Source organism: Lytechinus variegatus, chromosome 1 (assembly GCF_018143015.1).
Source record: "Lytechinus variegatus isolate NC3 chromosome 1, Lvar_3.0, whole genome shotgun sequence".
Lineage (NCBI taxonomy): Eukaryota > Metazoa > Echinodermata > Echinoidea > Temnopleuroida > Toxopneustidae > Lytechinus > Lytechinus variegatus.
Window position 1 is genome coordinate 59976381 of NC_054740.1, and position 25188 is coordinate 60001568.

A 25188-nucleotide genomic window follows, 5' to 3' on the forward strand; every position below is an offset into this window, starting at 1 on the left:
ATAATTTCTCTAGGTCTTAAATGCGTGTTTCACATGATGGACGTTAAAGTTTTCAAATTGTTGATATTGTTGTGGTTTCTCATTTGTTACCAATATTACCACTTGGAAATAATTTCGTTTGGCTGAGAGGAGGATTGCAGCCCAATAGTTATTACAGCTAAATAGGTAAATAGTGAGATAACTTATATAGAGATCCTGCATGCTTGTCATTATACATAAACTCACAATTTTATTAATCCTGTTCTTGTATAATATCATTTCTATCGGAAATGAGAAAAGTCTTTAAAGGACAAGTCCACCCCAACAAAAACTTGATTTGAATAAAAAGAGAAAAATTCAACAAGCATAACACTGAAAATTTCATCAAAATCGGATGTAAAATAAGAAAGTTATGGCATTTTAAAATTTCGCTTATTTTCAACAAAAAAGTTATATGAACGAGCCAGTTACATCCAAATGAGGGAACTGATGACATCACTCACTCACTATTTCTTTTGTATTTTACTATATGAAATATGAAATATTTTTATTTTCTTGTCATTGTCATGTGAAATGAAGTTTCATTCCTCCCTGAACACATGGAATTAAATTAGTTTAACATTTTGTGTTTCAGGCAAGGAGGTCCTAATCGTCAAATTCGTAAAAATTGAAATATTTTATAATTCAAACAATAAAAAACAAAAGAAATAGTGAGTGAGTGACATCATTGACCCTCTCATTTAGATGAAACTGGCTCGTTCATGTAACTATTTTGTTAAAAATAAGCGAAACTTTGAAATGTCATAACTTTCTTATTTTACATCCGATTTTGATGAAATTTTCAGCATTGTGCTTGTCTGATTTTTCTCTATTGATTCAAATCAACATTTTTCTGAGGTGGACATGACCTTTAAATATGTGTTCTTTTAATTGGATTGTAAAGAAATATATGTATTCTACAATGTGATATATTTATATTTTTTTTGCCTTTCTTTAAACATATTCAACAGGTATTCTGTATGGACAGTGTTGTTATATTTCATGATTCAAATTTATATTTAATGTTAAACCAATTTAAAATCATAATCAATTCTCTTCGGTCTTTCTTATTGGAAGTTGTATTTTTCTCCTCCCATTCTCATTGTTGTATTGATAATCAGACTAAATTCTTTGAATCTTGTAACGAATCAGTAACTTACGCCGTAAAAATTGTGGTGTTCAATCTGACACCAGTTGGTGTTAATAGAGGACCACACTCTGAGGTGTTAAAATTACACCCTGGAGATTGAACATGTACGAGTGTAAATGTAACGACCAAAGGTGTTGTAAAGAACACCTATAGGTGTTAAACTAAAACTGTCAATTTAACGCAGGTGTAAAATAACTGGTGATGTGGTCATCTATGTACACCGGTTAACACCACAGTTTTTGCTGTGTACGCACATTTTAATTTCCATTAATAAATTGTCGTGCATGCACGCAATGAATACTTGTAAAATCGCAATAATTATCATTAAATTGTAATATATCTGCAAGTTTTATGGACAAAGTCCGTTGGTCACGTAAGAAGTTTCAGAAAATAAAGTGAAGACCGGTGGACTTTCGAACAATGCAAATGTCATGATTTTATGAAAGCTAAATATCTATAAAGCAACAAAACATTTATCACCAATCTATGGCGCAAGGGGCAGGCCTTGTTAATTGGGGCATGCACCTCTGCACCACAAGTATTTTGGGAATCGTGTTTTTCTTATTCTCACTTTAATACTGCAATATTCTTATGAGAAACTATAAATTTGTCTCGAAGTACTACTCTATCATGTGAACATGAAATTGGGTATAAAAGAAATTTACCTGTCTTCATTTTTTCTATATATATTTTTTCAAAAATCATCATTGTGAACTTGACTCCTTTTGCAAGCAAACTGAAATGAATCCTATATCTATTGACTAAAAAGGCGATTTTTTTTTGCCACTGTCATTGACGTCTTAATGTGAGTTTCCAAATTTCCTTTGGTATCATCAGAGAGACTAAAAAATCTATAGGTTTTGAGACAGAAAACAATAAGATTTATTAAACAAAATGGACCTTATCCCTTTTGATTAATGAGCTCTCCAGAAGAAAATCATTTTTTTGAATCTCCCATATTGCAATATTATGCAAAACTAAATTTACACAATTCCCTACCATGTGAACATAAGATTGGGTATAAACGAAACCTACCCGTCTACATATTCCTTTCCAAAACAAAATATCTGTGGACCTAACCCTTTTTTTCTTTGCCACTTTTGTTCACTTTTTAATGGGAATTTCAACTTTTCTTTAGTATTACTAAAAATCTATACATTTAGACCCCAAAAATATCAAATTTGATGAAAAATGGACTTAACCCCTTTTGCAACTGAGCATTTCAGGTGTACACCATGCTGTTCGACATTCATTGAACTCCCTGGATGAATCTTGGAACCTTGTACACACGCAGCAAACAGTCAAAGGGGACCTGCAATTCAGAAATAGTGGGTGAAAAGTCATGTAAATGGTCAAGCTGCCGGGAGTGCATGGGGACTTTGAAATGATGTAAATAAAATGATGTAAACCAAAATATTTTATAGCAAATCAGTTGAAGTAAACTTCCGAACTCACTCTATAAAAATTCAGTCTGAAGTTTTATTGTTTTTTTATTTAGCTTGTTTGAATATAGTGTTTACACGTATTAAAAATAGCTTATGAATTATATTTCCCCATGTGATTTTTTAAAATATATTCTTCATTACATCCATTTGGGTTTTGTACTAGTGAAAACGGCATTTTTTGTTATTTTTATCATTTAAAACAAAATATTCTATTCATTTTTTATCCATATTATCTATTTCAAGTTTTATTCTTATCTTATATTATTAAACCTAAGTTTGGGATGGAGGAATGGCGTAATGAGCCAAACGTTTTGAGGGGGTCAGATAAAGTGTTTCGGGCAAAATGTAGTAGAAGTTGCGGGCGAACAAAACGAGCAAGCAAAGCAAAAATTCGACATTTTTATAACAAAAATCAAATTTTTATAGATTTGAACATAATATTAAAAAAATAACATGTTTAGCCCTTCTCTATTTCCTTTTATATTCTTTCTTCTTTTTTTTCTTGGTCATGAAAATTAGGGAAGGGGTGGGCAAGAGCCCCCAAGCCCACTCCCCTAACTGTAAGCCACTGGGATGGAGTGATAACCTTTAACCCCCTTCCAATCAGTTTGGTGATGAGAAACACAATCCCTTTGAAAGGCAAGTCGCCCAATTCTCCCTTTATTCAGAAAGGAGAATGACAGAGCCCTGGGGTGGTACATGTACATGTCATAAAACTTTGTCATAAAATATGTCGTTTCTCCCCGATATGTGATAGTCTGCAGGCTCAGACCCTGATTGAAACTTTGATCAACAAGTGTGCCTCCACGCGAAGACTAGCATATACAAAACTTGCTGTTCGAGCCTTAACTACACAAGGCATGATTAGGCTGCACATTCAGACCCCTTAACTCGAGTGAAGGGTTTGCCCAGCAGACTTTGACGCCGCTATGATTGTCTCAATCGGTATTTTAAAGATTTTTGTCTCTCTTTCTTATCTCTGTAAGTTCTCGCCCATCTTTTCACCTACAAATCAATCAAAATCACCATTAGTTCCGAATAATTGAAATACTCTTTTACATGGGGCCCCTGCATGATATAAAACACATGGTACAATTACAAACCCTTGCATATATGAAATAAACAGAAGATAGTAATAGTAAAATAAACAAAGTCAAATTTCAATCTCTGCTATATAGCTAAACTTATTAAGAAAATCATACATGAACAAAAGTTTGAAAACGAGTCATTTCATCTCGTAAAAGATTGTGTTAATATAAAGGTTAATCGTAATTCGCGATGTATTCATATTGAATATAAAAATCATTATAAATATTAAGTGGTATAACTTAGTCTTAAATGAAATGTAGAATTATCCTCTGATTTTTTGTAAGTAGTTAAAAACAACAACGTAAAAGCATGAAATACTTCGTCATCCATTTCATCATTTCTGCATGCAGGATTGGCGTGCCACACCCATCTAGCTGAACGATGGATCAGGAATTATGATATATCCTGTTGTTTCGTGTTCCACGGATATTCATGCGTAGTCTGACAAAGAAGATTTTATGATTAGAGTTCCAACAGGCAACAAATTTATTCAAGCAGCTGTTCATTTCTAAAGAAGCACAAAAGAAAGAACGGCAATAAGGACCTTTTCATGTCTGCCTTCGAAGCCGCCAGTTTCCGAGTGAAGAAATCCGAGGGGTGAAATTTTACGAAAATCCATTTGTATCAATGTTCCATCTTTCATATTAATTAAAAAAACTGAAATTTGAACGCATGACAAAACATCAATAAACAAGCACTATTACGACTAGATTATATCAATCAACCTTTAATTAGTGAAAAAAGAAAGAATTGGACCTTTATTGAAACTAGATTTTAACACCCAATCGTTTGCGGCGAATGAAAATTCCAAATGTGGTCGGTGGAATATTGTTGTTCATTACTGTAAATGCCAGATGAGCGCCACACATGCCCAGACGAGCAATTGAGTCATATTTCAGGACATATTGCATAGTTTATTTTCGCATGCCTCCGAATTATGAACTACACATATAACCAGACCAAGATGCGGCGAAAAAGCAATTATCATCACAAAATCATATTTCCCTTTATGTATGACATACAGCTGCGGAGTCATGCGGGAATCATTTGTCTACACAATTGCAAGAGATGTTGAGCAAAGTGCATGCCTGACATACTTTCTGCTGGCGGCTTTTAACCTTGTTCAAAGAGATTTTATTTGCTGTTACTCCATCTTTTTTTAAACCTCCTTGGTCTGACTAGATAAGCCGTATTATTCGTCATTTGCACTGCCCTCTCGCGTCGGGTGCACAAGTGTTGACGAAAAAGAAATCGCCGGGGGCAATATTTTCTATTTATGTTTTTTTATTAATAAATCATCAACATACAAATCCTTTACATCAAACATGTCAAAGTTCACTGATGCGGGCAATGCATTTAATATTCCCCTCAAGACCATTGAATAAATACTGTAGACTTTGACACAAGCCTGCAAGTTACTCGTTTTTCCCAGGACTTACCCCATTTTAAAGTTTTTTTAATCAAATAAAAAGAGGAGCACTCCATTTTTCCATTTTATAAAAAAAAATGAATCAACCTATATATGTATTTATGTGGGGGGGTATGGTAGTATGTTCTGGGAGCAAGAGTGGTATAGTTTTTCGACACTTGTTGTAATTTCTCAATGTTTAAAAGTAAGAATGCTAAACATGTCTTCATTAAGAAAAATGAGGGAGACACACGTGGCGTCGAGCAAAAAATTTTGCGTCGCGCGATTAGGACTCCTATTTTTTTTTCATTTTCAAACGTTGGCAGGCCTGCATTATGAAAAGCGAGTGTTATGAGACAATGTCCCACCACCGCACCCCCCCCCCCAATAATAACACCATCCACTAAACACCCGGGTCGACATATTACAGTCTTTTTATTGGTCATAACCGAGATCGAACTTCACAGTTGGACAACATGGAGTCGTCTGTAAATATGGACAAATGGGGCTACATTGTAGTTTTAGCCAAATTTTCGATGCATTTTCTTCATATTGGACTCGTGAGATCACTCTCTGTTCTCATCCCATATATGGTCTTCCAGCTGGACATGGATTACTCTACGGCTGGCTCTCTTGTGACACTACAGTCAGCCATATACTACATCGCTTGTAAGATTCTCTTCACGTTTATCAAACTTTTGAAAAGGCATTGTAAATCACACCTTGAGCACCAAGCTTGCGATATTACATTCTAGAACTGGTGAGGCTGTGCGGATGGGGAGAGAAATAGAGGGGGTGGGGGGGTGGGGGCGGAAGAGAATGGAGATCATTTTGCAGTTATTTGTGCCACCATAATTCATGTGGCCAAGACTCAGTCATATTGCACTTTATTATTCCCATACTTCTATGGGATTTTGCCAGGGGAAATTCTATGAAGCTTCAACTTGATCAAATTCTAGTGATATAAAATAGAGAAATTCGTGTCATTTGTAATAATAATAATAATAATAATCCGCTTTACAGATATATTATTACCCCGGTCATCTGACTCAATCAGTCATTCCCGCACACAATGTGTGCACATCCTCCACTCCCTGGGGAGTATTCCAGTCAGTCGCCTGTGAGGCGCACACAGTACTGGACAAGCTACAATGACTTTCACATCCTATACGGGTACCAATTTAGCACATGGGTCGAGAGTGGCAAGGTGTGGATTAACGCCTTGCCAAAGAACGCCAGACCGCGGTGGGATTCGAACACACGATTTGTACTGCCCCGGGGTACTGCCCACACACGGGCTTATACAAGTCCCATCTTTTAAGAAAGAGGCGTTTTAACAATTTCTATTTTCAATCTGCAGTTGGGTTCTTTTGAAGGATAATGACCTGCCTTTGGCACTTCGTTATATGTTCACTGAAAATAACCAGTTGCATGATTATCCAACGCATCAAGCATTTTTATTTCATCTTCCGAAAACTAGAACAAAACTCGCCCACAGTACTAATATTTAGTCAGGACTAAAAAGATGGAATTCTCTTGATTTTTTTTATTTATTTATTGTTTATTTATTCATTTTCCAACACATGGGCTGGATAGCCCTCTTCAGCCTAACGGCTGTTCTTCTGAGGGGTCCAGATTGCGAGATAAAAAATATCTGCTAGTTTACCTGTATTTGAAAGAAAATTGAAGATGCCTCTTTGAGTCTATATTTTAACTTAAGAACCCAAGAGTAGAAAATAGCTGTGTTATACAATATATAGGCCTATTCATTTACTTACATTCACTTGTGTGTATGGGCCAGGTTTTTTTTCAGGACAGTCAGAGGGAGTGTTCTGGGCATCCGGTTGTCTAAAAACTTTTGCCGTGAATGACATACCTTTTTTCCAAGTTTGCTTCCTTTGATATCTTACCTCGCAACTCTGAAGAGTTTCCCTTTTCTGCCGGGTGCTCTTTCTTCCTGTTTGTCATGTAAACAAATTACATGTTTTTATATTTGCAACTGCAGATACCCTTGCGACGGACCCGGGGAAGGGGGGGGGGGGCAGTCAAATGTGTATTGCTGTACACACGCGTGACCAAATTATTTCCAAACACGAGTTTGTTCTCTGTGTGCAAAATAACCCCCTAAACAATTTTTTTCTTGGGCTTTTATTTTACACATTTTTGCCCCTAACAATTTTTCGCCAGAATATGACCTCGGGGGAAAAAGCTTGGGGGAAAAAATACCAACACGTTTGGCTAGTCCTTAAAACAAGCTTTGGAAAAAAAAAACATACCTTATATTCGTTTGAGCCCGCGATTGACAATTGACCGTTTTTCAAAACCACCCCATTTCTTGGATGTTTTGATACCCTTAACGAGAGCACGCGCGGCCCGCGTCCAAAACTGAAAAAACACCTTTAAACGCGCTTTTTTTTTTTTGGGGGGGGGGGTCCGTCTACTTTAATCAAACTGAAATGTCAAAAGTAAAAGTAGACCATTTCATTTGTGGTAATGGTAATTTCTAACGAGGTGTTGGGAGGGGTGGGGCTTCAATAACTTCCTAACCAAAAAATATCCGATGGCCTCTCGAATGCGCCCGACGAACTGCGTAGAAACCCTTCTTCTCCCCCCCCTCTCCCGCTAGTCGGTCATAATCAGTTACAATTTCTAAGAACCCGTGTGACTAGACCAACTTTAAACCATTAATTATTAGTCAGGAATCGTCATATTCTGGGGGGAGCAGGGCAGAGAAGATAAATTATAGGAAGGGAGGATTAAGGTCTGTTCCGGGTTCCGAACCGGAACCCGGGCGGTGTTAAACATTGTCGTATGCGTGGGATCACAGCGACCGAGAGAGAAAATGAGTGACTGAATTTCAACCAATTAACGCCAGCTTTTTCTGTACCCTCATTGTCCAAGATAGACCCCACAGAAAATTTACTTAACCTTGTTTTTTCACATAAACAATATTTTAATGGTTTCTTGTCAATTCGAGTGTGCTGATTACGCCAAATCTGAATGACGCCACTCGTGTAACCTTCAGCATTTTCTGCAAATTGGCAAAATCCAATATGGCCACCAAAATATGCAAATTACCAAGGAAAATCATAAGATTAACCGCACATTGGCTATAAAATACATGAAATTGTAAGGAAGGAGTGACCATTAAAATGCATACTATTAAGATAAACGAGTGGAATACTGACTAAAACCATTCAATATGCAATTTTTAAATTCAAGACGGCCGCCATATGCCCTATATATATATTCACAAGAGTAAAAATCATAAGATGCATGTAACTGTGATGTACGAGTAAAAATATTGTATCTAACATAATTTTTAACTACATACATCACATATTGGTTATGGAGATAATAAATGCTGTACTTTGAAAACCAAAATAGCTGCCATAGGTCTTTAAAGTATTTATGTACATCGTTACTTGGGACATATAATTTTGACGGACTTTGACTTTGCTTGACTATAAATATTGCACATAATTATGATGCAAGGGTGAAATATTGTCTAAAACCATGGTTTCTAAAGAGTTATATTATATCTTGTGCAATTAAGTTGATAAATGCTGTATTTTGAAATTGAAAATGGCCGCCATAGGCCCTTATCGTATTATACAATTTGAATGGGGACAGATGATTTTTCACAAAAGTGCATATTGCAGCCATTTCGAATAATGAAATACAGTATTTATTACCTAAAATATATATGATTTGATATATTTTGTTACAAATCATGTTTTCAGACAATATTTCACTCATACAACACCATATTTTAGTCAAGCAAAGTCAACATCTGTTGAATTAGTTGTTCCTATTCACATACGTATTACCGTAATGGCCTGTATAGTGGCCATTTTTACTCTCAAAATACCGTATCTATTACCTAACTGGCAGAATAAATGATATATCTTGTTAGAAATAATGCTTTCAGACAATGTTTTACTCATGGGTCACTACTATTACGTGCATTTATTGGTGCTCACTCCTGTAGATATTGGTTTCCCAGTTCGCATTCTACATAACACAGTCAATGTCTATGTCGGCCGTTTTGAAAGTCAAAATATAGTACATAACACAAACTTGAATCCTGAATGATATATATCGTTAACAATTATGGTTTTAGTCAGTATTCCACTCATTTATCTTAGTAATGTGCATTTCAGTGCTCACTCCTTTTGGCCCACATTGCCATTATACTGTTTGGGCCAGTGGCGGCTATTTTAGATATAAAAATACAGCAATGTTCCCATACATGACAAAATAAATGATATATCTCGTTAGTAATTATGATTTGCTTACAGTACTTCGTTCATGGATCACATTTTCTTGCAGTTCAGTGCTCATTTTTGTGAAAATTGGGTTTCCCTATTAATTTTGTACATAATAGAGTATACAGGGGTCTATGGCGGCCATTTTGAATATCCATAAAATGAATATTTTGTAAAACACTATTTTTCAGAGAGTATTTCACTCCTTCCACACAATTGTCATACATTTTATAGCCAATGCGCCGGCAATTTTATGATTTCCATTGGTAATTTGCATATTTTGGCGGCCATATTGGATTCTGCCAATTTGTGGATAATGCTCAAGGTTACCCGAGCGGCATCATTCAGATTCGTATAATTAGCACCCTCGAATTGACAAGAAACCATCAAAAATTATTGTATATATGAAAAAAACAAGGTTATGCATCTTCTATCCTGGACTATCAACAATATATACAATAAAACGACGATTGTAGGCATATGTGTGCAAGAGCTATAGTTGGTAGTGACCAAACAATAAAATGTGTCAGTGAATTTTTATCATTTTGAGTTCACAAAATTGGACTGGTTTTACGAGTCAAAATGATGATCTTTAACCTAACACGTAATACAAAAGTAAGAAATTGAAATGAAGGAAATATGACATGCGTATAGCCACCAGGCAAACTGGTCATGAAAGTAGGCCTACTGTATCCACCTCCCTGCCTTATCTTTCTCCCCCTTTCTATCAGTGGCGTTATGAGCAAACAAAATTTTGAGGGTGCCTGATATGGCATATCGGAAAAAAAAATATTTATAAATAATTGCAAACGAGCGAAACGATCGAGCAAAAATTTCGACATTCTGATTACAAAAATCAAATTTTTGTGATAAATTTTGACATTTGACTCAGATCCGCCACTTTGAGATGGTCGTTTCGCACCGTGTGGAGCTACAGTTCCACACAGCACAACGCACTCAAATATGAACATATTGAATTGAATTTATTTTCATACTTCACAAGATAACAAAATAATAACATAATACAAGAAATACATTTGATTACGTAGAAAATACAAAGATAATGGCAGTGAATAAAGTGAAATATGAAGGAACCTGCATGAAAAGCAGAGCTTGTAATGTCTGCAGGTTCCTTAAAGTAATTATGAAATTCGTAAGGAGATCGGACACTAAAGAAAAATTAGACTACAAAGGAAAAGCCAAAGATTGGCGCAAAATCACGGGGTAAAGAATTAGAGGAAAAGTGGACAATGTGAAATAAAGGAGGGGGATGAGCGAAGAATGAAAAAAAAATATATACCACAGTAAAAAGGTACAAATCAAATACATTATATATATTCAGCCAGTGCGTCTTAACGGTGTCCATAACTGGACAAAAGAAATGATTTCAGTTTAAATTTAAACATACTTAGGGATAAACAGCTAGTTATTTCATTTGGAAGATTATTCCAAAGCCTTGGTCCTTCGAATACAATTGTTCTTTGAGCAAATAACGTACGAGTATGTAGAAGGTGAAATGAGTCCCTTTGGCGGGTAGGGTAAGAATGGATGAGGTTGTTTCTTTGAAACAAGGAAGAAAATTTTTTCGGTAGATCATCTTTTGAGAGTTGAAACATGAATGTACCCAAATGAAATTCGTAAAGATCATGAATTTTCAGGATTTTATTTTTATAAATAATGGATTTAAAAGTCAGATTGGTTAATTACCCTAATTGCCGCTTTTGTAATTTAAATAACATTTCTAATACAGTCTTGTTTGTATTACCCCAAGCCAATATACCATAATTTAATCGTGATGAAATGATAGTCATATATAAGTTTAATAGTATATAATCAGGGAAAAATAATTTTAGCTTGCTTAAAATACCAACACTTCTAGAAGTCAATTTACTCAAGTATTAATGTGACACTTCCAAGACAAATCATGATCAATACAGAGCCCAAGATATTTGGTGGATTCAACCTGTAATAAATTTACATTATCCATGACTACTTGACCAGGTAAACTTTTGAGAGAATTACTGAAAATCATAAAATTAGTCTTCTTAACATTACGTGACAACTTGTTAGCTCTAATCCAAGACTAAACTGATAGAAGTTCTGTATTCAAAGTATTAAGTAGCGTATGTGGGTCACGGTGAGACAGAAAAAGATTAGAATCATCAGCAAACAAAATAAATGACAAAATATTGGAAGAATTCTTAAAATCACTAATGTAAAGAATAAAAAATAAGGGACCAAGGAGTGATCCTTGGGGTACTCCGCAAGATATTGATTTCAAACTGGAATTTATACCCGTATAAGAAACAAATTGTCTACGAAAACTGAGGTAGCTCCTGGAAGTGCATATGGGAGTGCAATGAGGTTTAATGGACTAGGATGCAATGGATCGGATGCGTCACGATAATTTTTAACATTGATATTGGATGATTTTTTTTTTACATAACCGTTGCGAACAGTTATATATCATTTACAAGAAAAGGCCCTATACAATTGATATTTTTCGCAGGTACTCATAGCGTTCATTTTGTAGCCGGTGAAGGAAAAAGGTGAGTTTTAATTTGTTACGTCATTTTTTTTTTTATTTCCAGACGTAAATATGGTTCCCTAAACAACACTTTTAAGCTTCTTTTACAACATGAACTAATGTACGGTAAAGAAATGAATTACTTTCTTCATTTCGTTAGATTTCACGCCATTAATCAGACTAATAATTGGGATTTTGGCTTCTAAGTTGTTTACTTTACTTCGCACAGTTTACTTGTTTACTTTATTTCACACGAGGCGAAGACCAATAATTGAGTCGTAGCGCTGTGCCTGTTTGTACCATGGAGCTTAGCTCCCTTTGCTCCATGTTTGTACCATGGTTAGCTCCATGCCCGGGGCTCCATGATGATACAATTGAAATCCCTTTTGAGAATGCGGGCTATTATAGGTTATAGAAATAATTATATAGGTTTAGGTGACTGTAAGTGCTCGTAATTTTGTGTTCGTCCAGACGTCAATCCACCAACTTTTGTGTGGGTGTTTGGGTGTGTGAGGGTGGGTGCGTGTGTGTGTGTGTGTGTGTAGGGGGTATGCCTGTCCCTGTGCCCTTGGCTACGGCTTTTGCCCTCGATTAGCCGAGCACTTGCACGGAAAAAAAGGGAAAAGAAACGGACATCGAATTCAATTATTGTATTCTCCATCAGTTTGCCCAAATGTCAAAGCTTACCAGCTTCGCGCTACAGGGCAGTTTCATGGCAATCACAGGCTTGACGTTGGTAAGGGTATACAGTATGAGGCGGGGCACCGAGTATATAGCAATAGAAAAAGCAGAGTTTGTGGGAGGGTGGGTGTTATTTCGGATGCTGCAGACCCAATAATCCTCTAACATCATCACTGAATCGAAAGTACGTGGGGGTAGTGAAATTCTGACCTGATTTTCACCAACTATTTAAACGCTGGTTGAAAAGGTGCAAGGGGGTACACTAATACATACATCCCCTTTAGCGCGAAGCTTGTAAGCTTTGATATTTTGGCATAATGATGGAATATCGAATTCAATGTCCGTCTCTTTTCCTTTTTTTTCAGTGTAAGTCAGGAACTTCATTATCGTCAGAAAGTATACATGTATATAGTCTTAGCATGGTCATATTGGAACAATGAGAAAGTATTGCATGGCATGTAAGGAGATAAGATATCAAAATAGGCTTTATCGCTAATCTAGATATATAACAAACTTTATGTATAATGTGCACCTAAACACCTTCGTGGTACAAAGTTCAGTCTGTTGGATTCCACGGCTTGCTTACCTCCCCCCCCCCCCCATCGAAAAGAAAAAGTAGCTGCAGTGATTTAGGAATAACTGCACGAGTGCATAGGAAAGAAAGGGTATTTCCTTCCTTTGAAACAGAGAAGAAAGAGCCTCATATGATGTATCATGGGCAGATACATGAATAGAAATCGCGACATTGATCCGATGCATGGCTTTGTAAGATCTGTCGACAAATTTAAATGCGAAAACTGGTGATAAAGAAAGACGAGAGGGTGGGGAGGGGGGTTGTGGTGGCATAATCCTAAAGGGCCCAACAGCATGGACAGGGGCTAAAAGTGAATTTGACAAATCGAAGCTAAAAAACACAAAATTGTGCTGTTATGCGTATTTACCGTTTCTCAGCTGAGCATTTTGCCTTATAAAATAAGCTAGCGGATTTTTGAAATATGCCTTCTTACAAGCATAAATTACGTGACACCATATTTTGTCAGGAAGGTCGTGGATATATAAGTTGGTTCGGAGAAATTATCATTTTCTTGTCTTTAAAATTGCGTGCTTTTTTTGGCTGAGGAAAGTTACACTGACGATATGAGTGCTGAGATGGATAAAAACTTATGAACTATTTTTTGGATTTCTTAATTTTGTCATTTCTGGCCAAGTAGGGAGAATAATATTGTTACACAATCTGAGCGCAGATAGAGTCGGAAAGCTGCCACAAATAAGGATGAAATAAAAATATATGGCAAAATCTTGTCTGGTAGCGACGTTTTATCAATTTAAGCTTGCAGGAAAATGCAGCTTTGATATTTTCACCATGTGGCCTTTGTTCATGTGATTTATTTATTTATTTATCTATTAGAACATATTCATTCAGGTACAAAATATCAGCATAAAACCGTTTTTCATCAATGAACTGATGAAAACAGAAAAAAAAATCATGATACATGAAAATAAAGTAGAAATCTGAGACGAAGATAACAATGCTTGGTAAGATAAATAAACAAATATTTTTTACTTAAATAATAATATGAATAATACTGAAATATTTTAGTTATGAAAAGGGCACAGTTACTAAATATAAAACTACTAATTGTTGGGGAGACCGGGTTAGTTGGAACCATTGGCGGCGGAAGCCACAAATTTTAGGAGGGGACAACCCAAAAAATTTTGACAAGCAAAAAAAAAAAAAAAAAAAGGTTTTCAACCCAAAAAAAACGTAGGAAAATAAATTGACAAGCAAAAAAAAAAAAAAAAAAAAAGGTCAACAACAAACAACAACTCCTCCTCAAATTTAGGGGGGACACGTCCCCCCTGTCCCCCCGCTTCCGCCGCCTATGGTTGGAACATGGGGTAAGTTGAAACATTGTAATTTTCTTTAACGCCTTTAAAATAAATTTAGGCAATACTGCCCTCAATTTATTGCAATAAGAATTCAACACTGTTGTATTATTAATAGCAATAAATTGAGGGCAGTATTGCATAAATTTATTTTACAGGCGTTAAAGAAAATTACAATGTTTCAACTTACCCCATGTTCCAACTAACCCCGGTATCCCCTATAAGCTATTCACTGATAAAAAACATTGATATGATAGCAAGAATCAATTATGGCATTATATGAAATATATAGAAAATCGAGTGAAACAGTGATAATAAGGTATTAATGTATGTTTAAAACTATGAAATATCAAAGAGTTAAGATCATTACAAATAATGGCACGTAACATAAATGTAAAAGGTGAATACGGGAATTGTATATTACAATGAATAAAATATAAGTTAGGGTTATTACAGACAAAATCATTGGATTACAAATACTTTCCGGAAAGAGCTGGAGGGTATAGGAATATTGGTAATAACATATAAAGTAAGGATAGATGATGAATAGAAATGCATTCATATTATGCTTGTAATAAGTGTGTATGACAGCCAATGTGAGTTGAAAATTGACATAGTATCATAAAAGAAAACACTTTTAAATGATAATTTCAAAGAATTTACTGAAACTACATTCTGAAGTGAATCTGGCAAATTGTTCCAAACCCGTGCGGCGGAGAACATAAAAGATTTCTTTAAGCATTCAATTTTAGGTTTAGGAGGAACAACATTTAGTGTAATATAATTTAGTATAGTATAAAAAACAAGGGTTTCCCCTTTTTTTCGTGACAAATCACCATCATTCGAGAGTAAAGATGTTTCATTTCTTGCCCTCCCTCTCCTTTTGGGGAAATCCAGAACCGCCCCTGGTATATACTTATTGTATTGTAAGCATTGTATCTTTGTGTTTCGATTTGTCAATTTGATTTTTCACTCCAGTCGGGGTATTTAAAGGGGAATGAAACAAGTGGGCTTGTGTCGAAATATAAAAATCACAGCATAATAACAAAGAAAGTTTGAAAAAAAATCGGAACAATAATGAGAAAGTTATGAGCATTTGAATATTGCAATCACTAATGCTATGGAGATCCTCCCATTGGCAATGCGACAAGGTTGTGTGATGTCAGATGTGAACAACTTTCCCTTTGATGGACTATAAAATACCCATAAAATGTCTCTTTTTGCTTTTTCTTATGGTGATGCAAACTCTTTATCCATGATGTATTCTTTAAAAATATGTATTACATACCCTCCCATAGAAAGAACACATGATCTATGGATGTATGTAGTAGAGATAATTTAAGTTAATTATATGGGGAGAGTGTTCACAAGCGACATCACATATCTTTGTCACATTGCCAATTTGCTATCTCCATAGCATTAGTGATCGCAATATTCAAATGCTCATAACTTTCTTATTTATTTCGTTGATCTGTTTCTTTGATTTTTCTTTTTTTCATACAAGCTATATTGTTCTAAGGGTTTCTTTCTCCTTTAAATTTTTAGAGAACTTTGGAGGTAGTTGGTACTTTAGGGTGAACTGTGGCATCTTTTTGATGAATCGTTGACATATTTGATCTTGAAGTCGACTACAGGTATCACAGGCTTAATTCATTTATAGACTCGTGTGTAAAAGTGGCACTTAAAAAAAAATCATGAAAATAGGGAGGAAATTCGAGGGTTGAATGTTTACTACCAGTGGATAGGATATATGTCTGACATTCCATTTCTGACCAGAAAAGGGTACTTTAACCGGCTCATTTTGAAAATAAATCGGCATTTATGAAGACTACACCTGACGGGATAAAATTCGTCACTTGAGAGAGTAAAAAGGCCCTAATTCTCCCGCCAGTAAAAAAAATAGTTCCATAGTACATGTAGTGATATATCTTTCCAATGTGGAAAAAAGAAAGTTCATTAGTTACCCTTCCTAGAATCAGTGTTAGATTGTCAGTCATATTCATTCATTTTTGTAAATCAGCAATATCAAATTTAAAAATTGAGAATGGGTTGGCGCGAATTAATATATTTTACCTGACATTTGTGATAGCCTTTAAAGCCTTATCACGTCAACTTGTTAACATGGTATAATGATTCCATCAACTCAACTTTTCTATAAAGATACTTATCGTAATGGTGATGTGATCCTTGGTGCGTCAGTATTAAGAATGTTACATGTCGTTCTGACGACGGTATCTTGCCTAGTCGACTTGAAAATATATTAAACAAATTATTTTGCCAACTCGCCATGTTGAAATGAATTCATTCCAACTGGAATTGATAAGATAATTTATGTTGCCATATTAACAAAGTTTTTATTTTTTTTACGTAGACTTGGCAAGGAGAGTCTCTTGTCATCTAAATGACATTGCCCATACATTTTTTTAATTTCCGTAACTTAAGTATATTTCGCTATGGCATTAAAAGAAAGGATTTCTTTGCAACATTTTTTTTTATTCTCCCGACTGGTCGCTTTTGTTTGTTTCATGCGAATCGGGGGTGTGTGCTTTTTCCATACCCGTGTACAAGATATAATCAGGCTTAAACTCTCTCTCTATTAGCAATAAATGCTCTATTGATAACATTCCTTATATCTCGGTCACATTTGCTCTACGGCAGGTAAAAAAAAAAACGTTTTAACATTTTCTGTACCAGCTACATGTAGGTTGTTTAAATAAAGATGAATAAAACGGCTGTTTTCGACTCGCCGTACGGCCGCCGTAGAACGAATGTGACCGAGGTATATCGTTTCATCACAATTTATCTACACGACTCGTGACTTTGACCGTCTATTTTCTGTTTTGAAATCTAAATTTGTCGTCTTTTCAGGTCCATTCAGTTACTATTTGGCCCATAAATTTGGCGGTCGCCGTATAACAACGATCGGTGGCTTCCTATCTGCAATGTCCCTATTAGCAGGATCATTCAGCCAATCAGCAGTCTTTCTTGGTTGTTCTTTCTTCTTCACAGGTAATTGCTTTACGATTAGGTATTGATAAATCCGGCTATTACATGATTAATGCCCGGCCGTTTAGTATGGTATAAGAATATCATATGTTGCCGACTTGTCTGCAGTGTGATCGTAGCCTATCATGCTAATTGTACGATCTCCTTAGGGTGGGGAACGATTTCATGTACGATCATCGTCAGGTACGCGGATTTTATACACATTTCGTTTTAACCTAAACCCTTAACTAGAAAGTAGGGAATTCACATGACCAGCGCAGGGTTATTATATACATGTATACGATCAGCGCAGGAGAATCGTTCGATGATGTACGTTCTTTGTACGGCCTAGCCTATGAACCTTAGCACTTATATGGAATCGTACGATGGCTATATTACTCAAACATGAAAAGTGTAACCTGTAGCCGCCTACGACGTCATCAAAATCATAAACTAATGACTCATAAGATGACTGTAGCAAACGAATACTAATGAATACTAAACATTTCTAAAATTTTTTTGTTTTGCATTACTTTATCCCATGTAGGTCTTTTCGCTTCTCCCCTAAGGCAATTATCGAGTGAAACGCTTCATCAACACTACGGAGAACATGGGTATGGATTTGCTCAGACGATTACTATGTTAGGCTGTCAGGTTGGAAGTTTCTTGATGCCATACATCATTGTTTTAACCCTCGATGCCTACGGGATGAGAGGGAGCTTGTTGTTCCTGAGTGCAATGTTGTTTCATGGCGTACCCATAGCGGCGACATTACGTCCCCCACGACGTCCTCAAGGCCCATGTGAAACGAACAGTTCTATCCGAAGGAATGGTGATGGACCAGAACTTGAGCCACTTCACACTGGTGACGAAGTCGGAAGCTCTGCGAGTATGGAAGAGATCATCTTAGAACTTGGGGACGTTAATACTGACAAAGGCCCGGAAAAGCAAGAAAACCCAAGCCTTCAACACTCGATTGTCGATGGGATTCGAATTCTTGTCATGGATACCATTGATTTCGTTAAAAAGGAACGTACTTTAATTTTTCTCCTCCTCCCATGCCAGGTTTTGTTCGACACAACTTTCGTCGGTTGGGAAGTGTTCCTCTTTTCCTATGGAATCACTGAAGGATTGTCCAAAGATCAAGCCGTTTATACTGTGATGATGGGTTCTGTTGGCGGCGTGGTCGGGCGGCTCACGCTGCTAGCAATCCTTTATAAATTTCCTCTACTTTCACTTCAACTCTTGGCGTCGAACTTGGCTTTATCGTCCATCATGCTCTTGGTGTACCCCATCAATTCTTCGCTGACTTATTTGACTATATGTTCCTTTATTGCCGGGTTCGGTTTCTTCAACGCCTACACATCTTTCTTCGGTACTGTCGCTATAGTCGTGCAGCAGGAAAACTTCCCAAAGGCCATTGCTTGTTCTCTCATGTTAAGTGGGATTTGCTATCTTATATCTGGAATAATAGCAGGTATGTAGCTCTTTTATGTAGGTGCAATACATAAAAACCTAGTAAAATGAGCTTTGTTACATACATATATATATATAAATATATGTACACTGTAAAAAATATTGGGCAAAATTTTAACCAGCACGAGGGTAATTATGTATCCAACCAATTTGGGGTAGTATTTTACCCAATGCCGGAAGTATATTGTCCAGTAAGGTTAAAAAATAAGCAGAAATTACTTTAGAATGAGCAAAATTTTCATCACACTGGATAAATAATAATGCCCAAAAGAAATGCCCATTTTTGGTTGGATACATAATTACCATCATGGAGCATTTTTACCCAATATTTTTAAGAGTGTATATATATATATATATATGTTTCGAGATCGAGAGTATGCCTTGGTCTCGTATGATCGAGGTGCAGCATCGGAATATGATATAAGTGTGAATTTGACAAAAGAGAGAGACTGCAAGACGTAGCAATATTGTCCAACTCCTTTATTAGGCCAAACTTTCGACCGTGTAACCGGTCTTCCTCGAGGCTTTGAGGGACACAAAAGAATATAATCGAAAATAAAAGAAAATAAGGATGTCATGCAACATAAACACAATCTAAACAAACTTTCCATCTCCTCCCACCCCCAACAAATACCTTTCTTATGATGCATATAGGGGCATAATATGGCAATTTAATATGACTCGTATGTATGTATGTACAGTATATAAGTATTTCCATTTATTTTCATTTCGTATATTGTGTACTCAAACAAATAGGTGTAATGATATTATAGGCCTACATACTTTTTATCAGTACCTATACAAAGATCCTGTACACTAAGGCCCCCACATTTTATGCCCCCCCCCCCCCCCGCCTTTCCCCCACAGCTTCTTCACACCCCTATGCCCACCTGTAGAAACTGTTCGGGTGATCCCCTTACTGCATTCGCCGCACCAGACACTCACAGAACACGTACCGACCAAACCCTTCCCATCCTCCTTTCAAGGTAACTTTGATTGATTGATTGATTTGATTTGATTCGTCAAGAATATCACAGGAGATTACAATGAAATTGAAGCATGAAAGCCGAAGGGCTTATTTTCAATGGGGTCCTTTCAAATATTATTTTCACTTTCCGTTAAACATCTTTGAGCTAAAAAACCGTTTCCTGCAATTATCATTAAGTGTTATCATGTTACACAATTATTGTTTTCGTTTTTTTTTCCGTTGCACGCTTTTCTAGATTGTGTTTAGTTGCATGACATCCTTATTTTTGTTTATTTTCGTTCATATAAATTTTTATTTCGTCGAGAAGTACACAAACATGCGTACACTCCATGGAAAATCGTTGAACGTATCCTCTTTATCAACCGTGATGGCGTGTTAGTAGTATTTTTTTATTGTATTGTGGTTAAATCTGAAACTAAGATGGAATTTCAAATCTGAGGCAATTAGTAAGGTCCACTACTAATACTACTACTACTACTATTACTGCCACTAATCAACTAATACTACTACTATTGATGATTTTACTGAGGTACCTTCTACGAATACTGTTTATACTACTTTTTTCTTCTTCGTCTACTTATTCCTCTCATTTATCTAAACTTTTTTTTATTAACCATGCTCTTCATCTTCTGCTTCTTCTTCTCCTACTGGATACTGTCACCACGTACCCCTGCATAGAATTGGGATGAACAATCTTGATTTCATGCTTTTAAACGGCATTGGAGTAAAAAAACAATTTAACTTATTGTATTTCATTGCATATAATATCGTTTAATATAAGTTTATTTATATATAGGCCTACATGTAATCTCAATGTCATGGCTCAATTTCTAGTCTGGTCAATAAAGAGTGCAAGGCTAGTAAGTATGTCGCTGTGCATATATTTTTTTCAATGCACATTGTTTCCCTCTTTTCTCTTTTTCAGGTTCTCTGTACAACCTGTTTGGTACATACCGGGCTGTCTTCCGTGTCTTAGGAATCATGTCAGGTGCCAGTAGTTCGGCATTCACTACTTACATTTTTGTCAACTCTTCTAGAAGAAAACAGAAGTAGATCCGTTCAGTCAGCAAGTTGCAACGTTCCCTTGAAATCGGCATTTCAAATATTTCTTACTTGGACTTTTTCATAATGCGTGAGCGGAGTAGAGTGTTATTTTCGGAATGAGTGTAGTTCTTAAAAGGACTGTAAACCAGAAGGAGTGAAAAGCTGAGTAGTGCGGAGGGTGAGAGGCTTGAGTAGATAAGAGAAGGTTGGCCCGAGTCGAAGAATTGAGTTGTATAGCAGGGGAGGAGACTGGTGTACCATATATACACCACTTCCGCGATTGTTCATACAAACATGCGTGCAAACCTTCAAACAATCATAATGACCTGGTGGGTGTTTGTAAGATAAGAACGACTGGCGAATTTGGTAAATGGTCTTAGAATCAACACATACACCATATTACGATGTCCTTTTCCAAAAGTATTGGTATAATTTCCAAGTAAAAAATCACTCTTCCTGACAAAACTTTGTCCTTGTTTTACAATTCGTTAGTCCTCCCTTATATAACATATTGTAATGTCGTCTGGGCAAATTGTGGTTCTTTTAAACTCAATTCTATATTTAAACTACAAAAAAAGAGCAATCCGTATGTGCACAGGGTCACATTACTTGGCTCATTCTGATTCTGACCCATTGTTTCATAAACTCAAAACTTTAAAAAAAATCTTTGATATCAATACGATTTAAGTAGCCATCTTTACATGTATGTTCAAATATTTTAATAATCAACTTCCTCCGTCCTTTAATAACATGTTTAGGTTTTTATTCTATTCATTTTCCACTCGTGGGCTGGGTAACCCTCTTCAGCCACAGGCTGTTCTTCTGAGGGGTATCAGTATTTAGACATGTTAGAAGGAACTTACTATCAATTTAAAGTGACGTGTTTCTTTAAAGTAAGGTTTCTTTCTAGTTGTTTGTTGATATTTCGTCTCAACCATTAGCACCGGCGAAGAACATCATCAATACATTGATGAACTGTCAATTTCAGTAATCCATGGGTTGGAAAGCGCTCATTAAATCATGTTGATGATCTCGATGAGAACTGAGAATTCCTCTCTCAAAGTAACTGCAAACAGTTCATTGATGGCGTGCAAATAATTCCACAAAAGATAAATGTTGTATTCCAGTTGGAAATAAACTATGCACTGACATATGGTGTGAAACTCTTGAGTTGTGATCTGATGTGATGATGTCCTTGAAGAAGCTGCCAGCTTATATAATTCTATTATTCTGGAAGCTTCTTGTCTTTAAAATGAACATTATCCTTCTTTCTAGAATAGGTTTAGCCGGTCTGTTCATTCCTAACCAACCCGCACAGCATAAAACCTTCATCTCATCAACCCTAAGTTATTAATAACTCATAAATCAATTCCACATTATGGTCCTGATATTTGGAACAACTTTCCAGACAATATTAAGTAATATTCAACAATATACTCATTTAGAGCTACTATTAAAAGAAAAACCATCGAATCATACGCATACCCCTGTGCAAGTTAATTATTCAAACTAACTTGCACCTCTTAAGGGTTGTACGCACGTATCGTATACCCCATTCGCACCGGGATTTTTTAGTGTGTATTTATAACCCTATTGGAGCCCTCTCCATTTTCATGATTTTTTGCTCTAGATGTCCGATTTGGATTGTTATTTTTTATCATTATTGAATGTTCTTCTCTCCCGGAACATAAAAATATTGCCCTTTTGCCCTCTTCTAAAAGCTCGGCGGGCTGCTACTTTTTTTCATTCGTCAGTATTTGCGCACCTGACGCTAGAGGGCAGTTGGAATAACGATATAATATTCTGTTTTGGAGGCTTTGAATCAGATTACAATTCTTTGTCTTGCATTTTTCAGTTTTGCCTCAGCGTTTAATCAAAAATTCTTTGAAAATCGTTCTAGGCGAAACTCAAACATGTGTCTATGAATTGTACTGCATGCAGGACTGGCTTACAGATTGTGCGACAACCATCAAGCTGATCGATGGATCAGGAATTAGGATGAACTCGACTGCATTGCATGAATTGCTCACTGATTATGCCACACCCACCAAGCTGATCGATGGATCAGGAATTAGGATGAACTCGACTGCATGCAGGTTTGGCTCACTTATTGTGCCACACCCATCAAGCTGTTCGATGGATCAGGAATTATGATGAACTCGATCGAATTGCAGGATTGGCTCGCTGATTGTGCGACACCCATCAAGCTGATCGATGGATCAGGAATTAGGATGAACTCGATCGATTGCAGGATTGGCTTACTATTGGTTCCACACCCATCAAACTGATCGATGGATCAGGAATTAGGATGAACTCGATCGCATTGCAGGATTGGCTCACTGATTGTGCCACACCCATCAAGCTGATCGATGGATCAGGAATTATGATGAACTCGACTGCATTGCAGGATTGGCTCACTGATTGTGCCACAACCATCAAGCTGATTGATCGATCAGGAATTAGGATGAACTCGATCGCATTGCAGGATTGGCTCACTGATTGTGCCACACCCATCAAGCTGATCGATGGATCAGGAATTAGGATGAACTCGATCGCATTGCAGGTTTGGCTCACTTATTGTGCCACACCCATCAAGCTGATCGATGGATCAGGAATTAGGATGAACTCGAATGCATTGCAGGTTTGGCTCACTGATTGTGCCACACCCATCAAGCTGATCGATGGATCAGGAATTATGATGAACTCGACTGCATTGCAGGATTGGCTCACTGATTGTGCCACAACCATCAAGCTGATTGATCGATCAGGAATAAGGATGAACTTGATCGCATTGCAGGATTGGCTCATTTGGCCAAAGTTCATTGACCCTAAATGACCTTTGACCCTAATCATGTGACCTGAAACTTGCACAAGATATTCAGTAATACTTGATTACCATCATGTCCAATTTTCATGAATCAGATCCATAAACTTTCAAAGTTATGATGGTAATTCAACAGATACCCCCAATTCGGTCAAAGTACACTGACCCTAAATGACCTTTGACCTAGGTCATGTGACGTGAAACTCATGCAGGATGTTCATTGATACTTGATTAACCTTAATTCCCATTTTCATGAACTAGGTCCATATATTTTTTAAGTTATGACATTTCAAAAACTTAACCTTAGGTTAAGATTTTGATGTTGATTGCCCCAACATGGTCTAAGTTTAATGACCCTAAATGACCTTTGACCTTGGTCATGTGACAGGAAACTCAAGCAGGATGTTTAGTACTACTCGACTGCATTGCAGGATTGGCTCACTGATTGTGCCACACCCATCAAGCTGATCGATGGATCAGGAATTAGGATGAACTCGATCGCATTGCAGGATTGGCTCATTTGGCTAAAGTTCATTGACCCTAAATGACCTTTGACCTTAATCATGTGACCTGAAACTTGCACAAGATATTCAGTAATACTTGATTACTATCATGTCCAATTTTCATGAATCAGATCCATAAACTTTACATTATTTGTGATTTGAATAACATTATGGCCAAGTTTCATGAACTAGGTCCATATACTTTTTAAGTTATACTGTCATTTCAAAAGCTTAACCTTCGGTTAAGATTTGGTGTTGATGCCGCCGCCGTCGTCGGAAAAGCGGCGCCTATAGTCTCACTCTGCTATGAGACAAAAATGAGGGAAACGCACCTGGCATCGAGCAGAAAACTTCGCCTTGCGATCAGGACTCCTCTTTTCATATATTCAAACGTTGGCAGACCTACATTACGCCACTCAATATGAATGGCGGTTGTAATGAGACACCCCCCCCCCATCACTTATGACACCATCCACTAACATGACTAAACACCCAGGTCGACATTTTACAGTCTTTTTATTGATCATAACCGAGAACGAACTTCACAGTTGGAGAACATGGAGTCGTCTGTAAATATGGACACATGGCGCTACATTGTAGTTTTAGCCAAATTTTCGATGCATTTTCTTCATATTGGACTCGTGAGCTCACTCTCTGTTCTCATCCCATATATGGTCTTCCAGCTGGACATGGATTACTCTACGGCTGGCTCTCTTGTGACACTACAGTCAGCCATATACTACATCGCTTGTAAGATTCTCTTCACGTTTAACAAACTTTTTAATGGCATTGTAAGTCATTGCATGCGATTACATTCGAGAACTGGTGAGGCTGTGCGGCGGGTGGGGGTGGGGGGAGAGAATGGATATCTTTTTGCAGTTATTTGTGCCACCAT

The 25188-nt window shown here is 36.7% G+C and overlaps 1 protein-coding gene across 1 annotated transcript in view; it reads left to right on the forward strand.

Annotated features, from left to right (window-relative positions):
* LOC121431253 (monocarboxylate transporter 7-like) overlaps positions 1-21257 on the forward strand; it is a 29005-nt gene extending 7748 nt beyond the window's left edge. Inside the window, exons 3-6 of the mRNA XM_041628765.1 lie at positions 5713-5779; positions 17342-17482; positions 18006-18935; positions 20848-21257. Of these exons, the coding sequence (XP_041484699.1) occupies positions 5713-5779; positions 17342-17482; positions 18006-18935; positions 20848-20975 (1266 nt within the window). The 3' untranslated portion in view covers positions 20976-21257. The remainder of the gene's footprint in view (positions 1-5712; positions 5780-17341; positions 17483-18005; positions 18936-20847) is intronic.
* The last annotated feature ends 3931 nt before the right edge of the window (positions 21258-25188 follow it).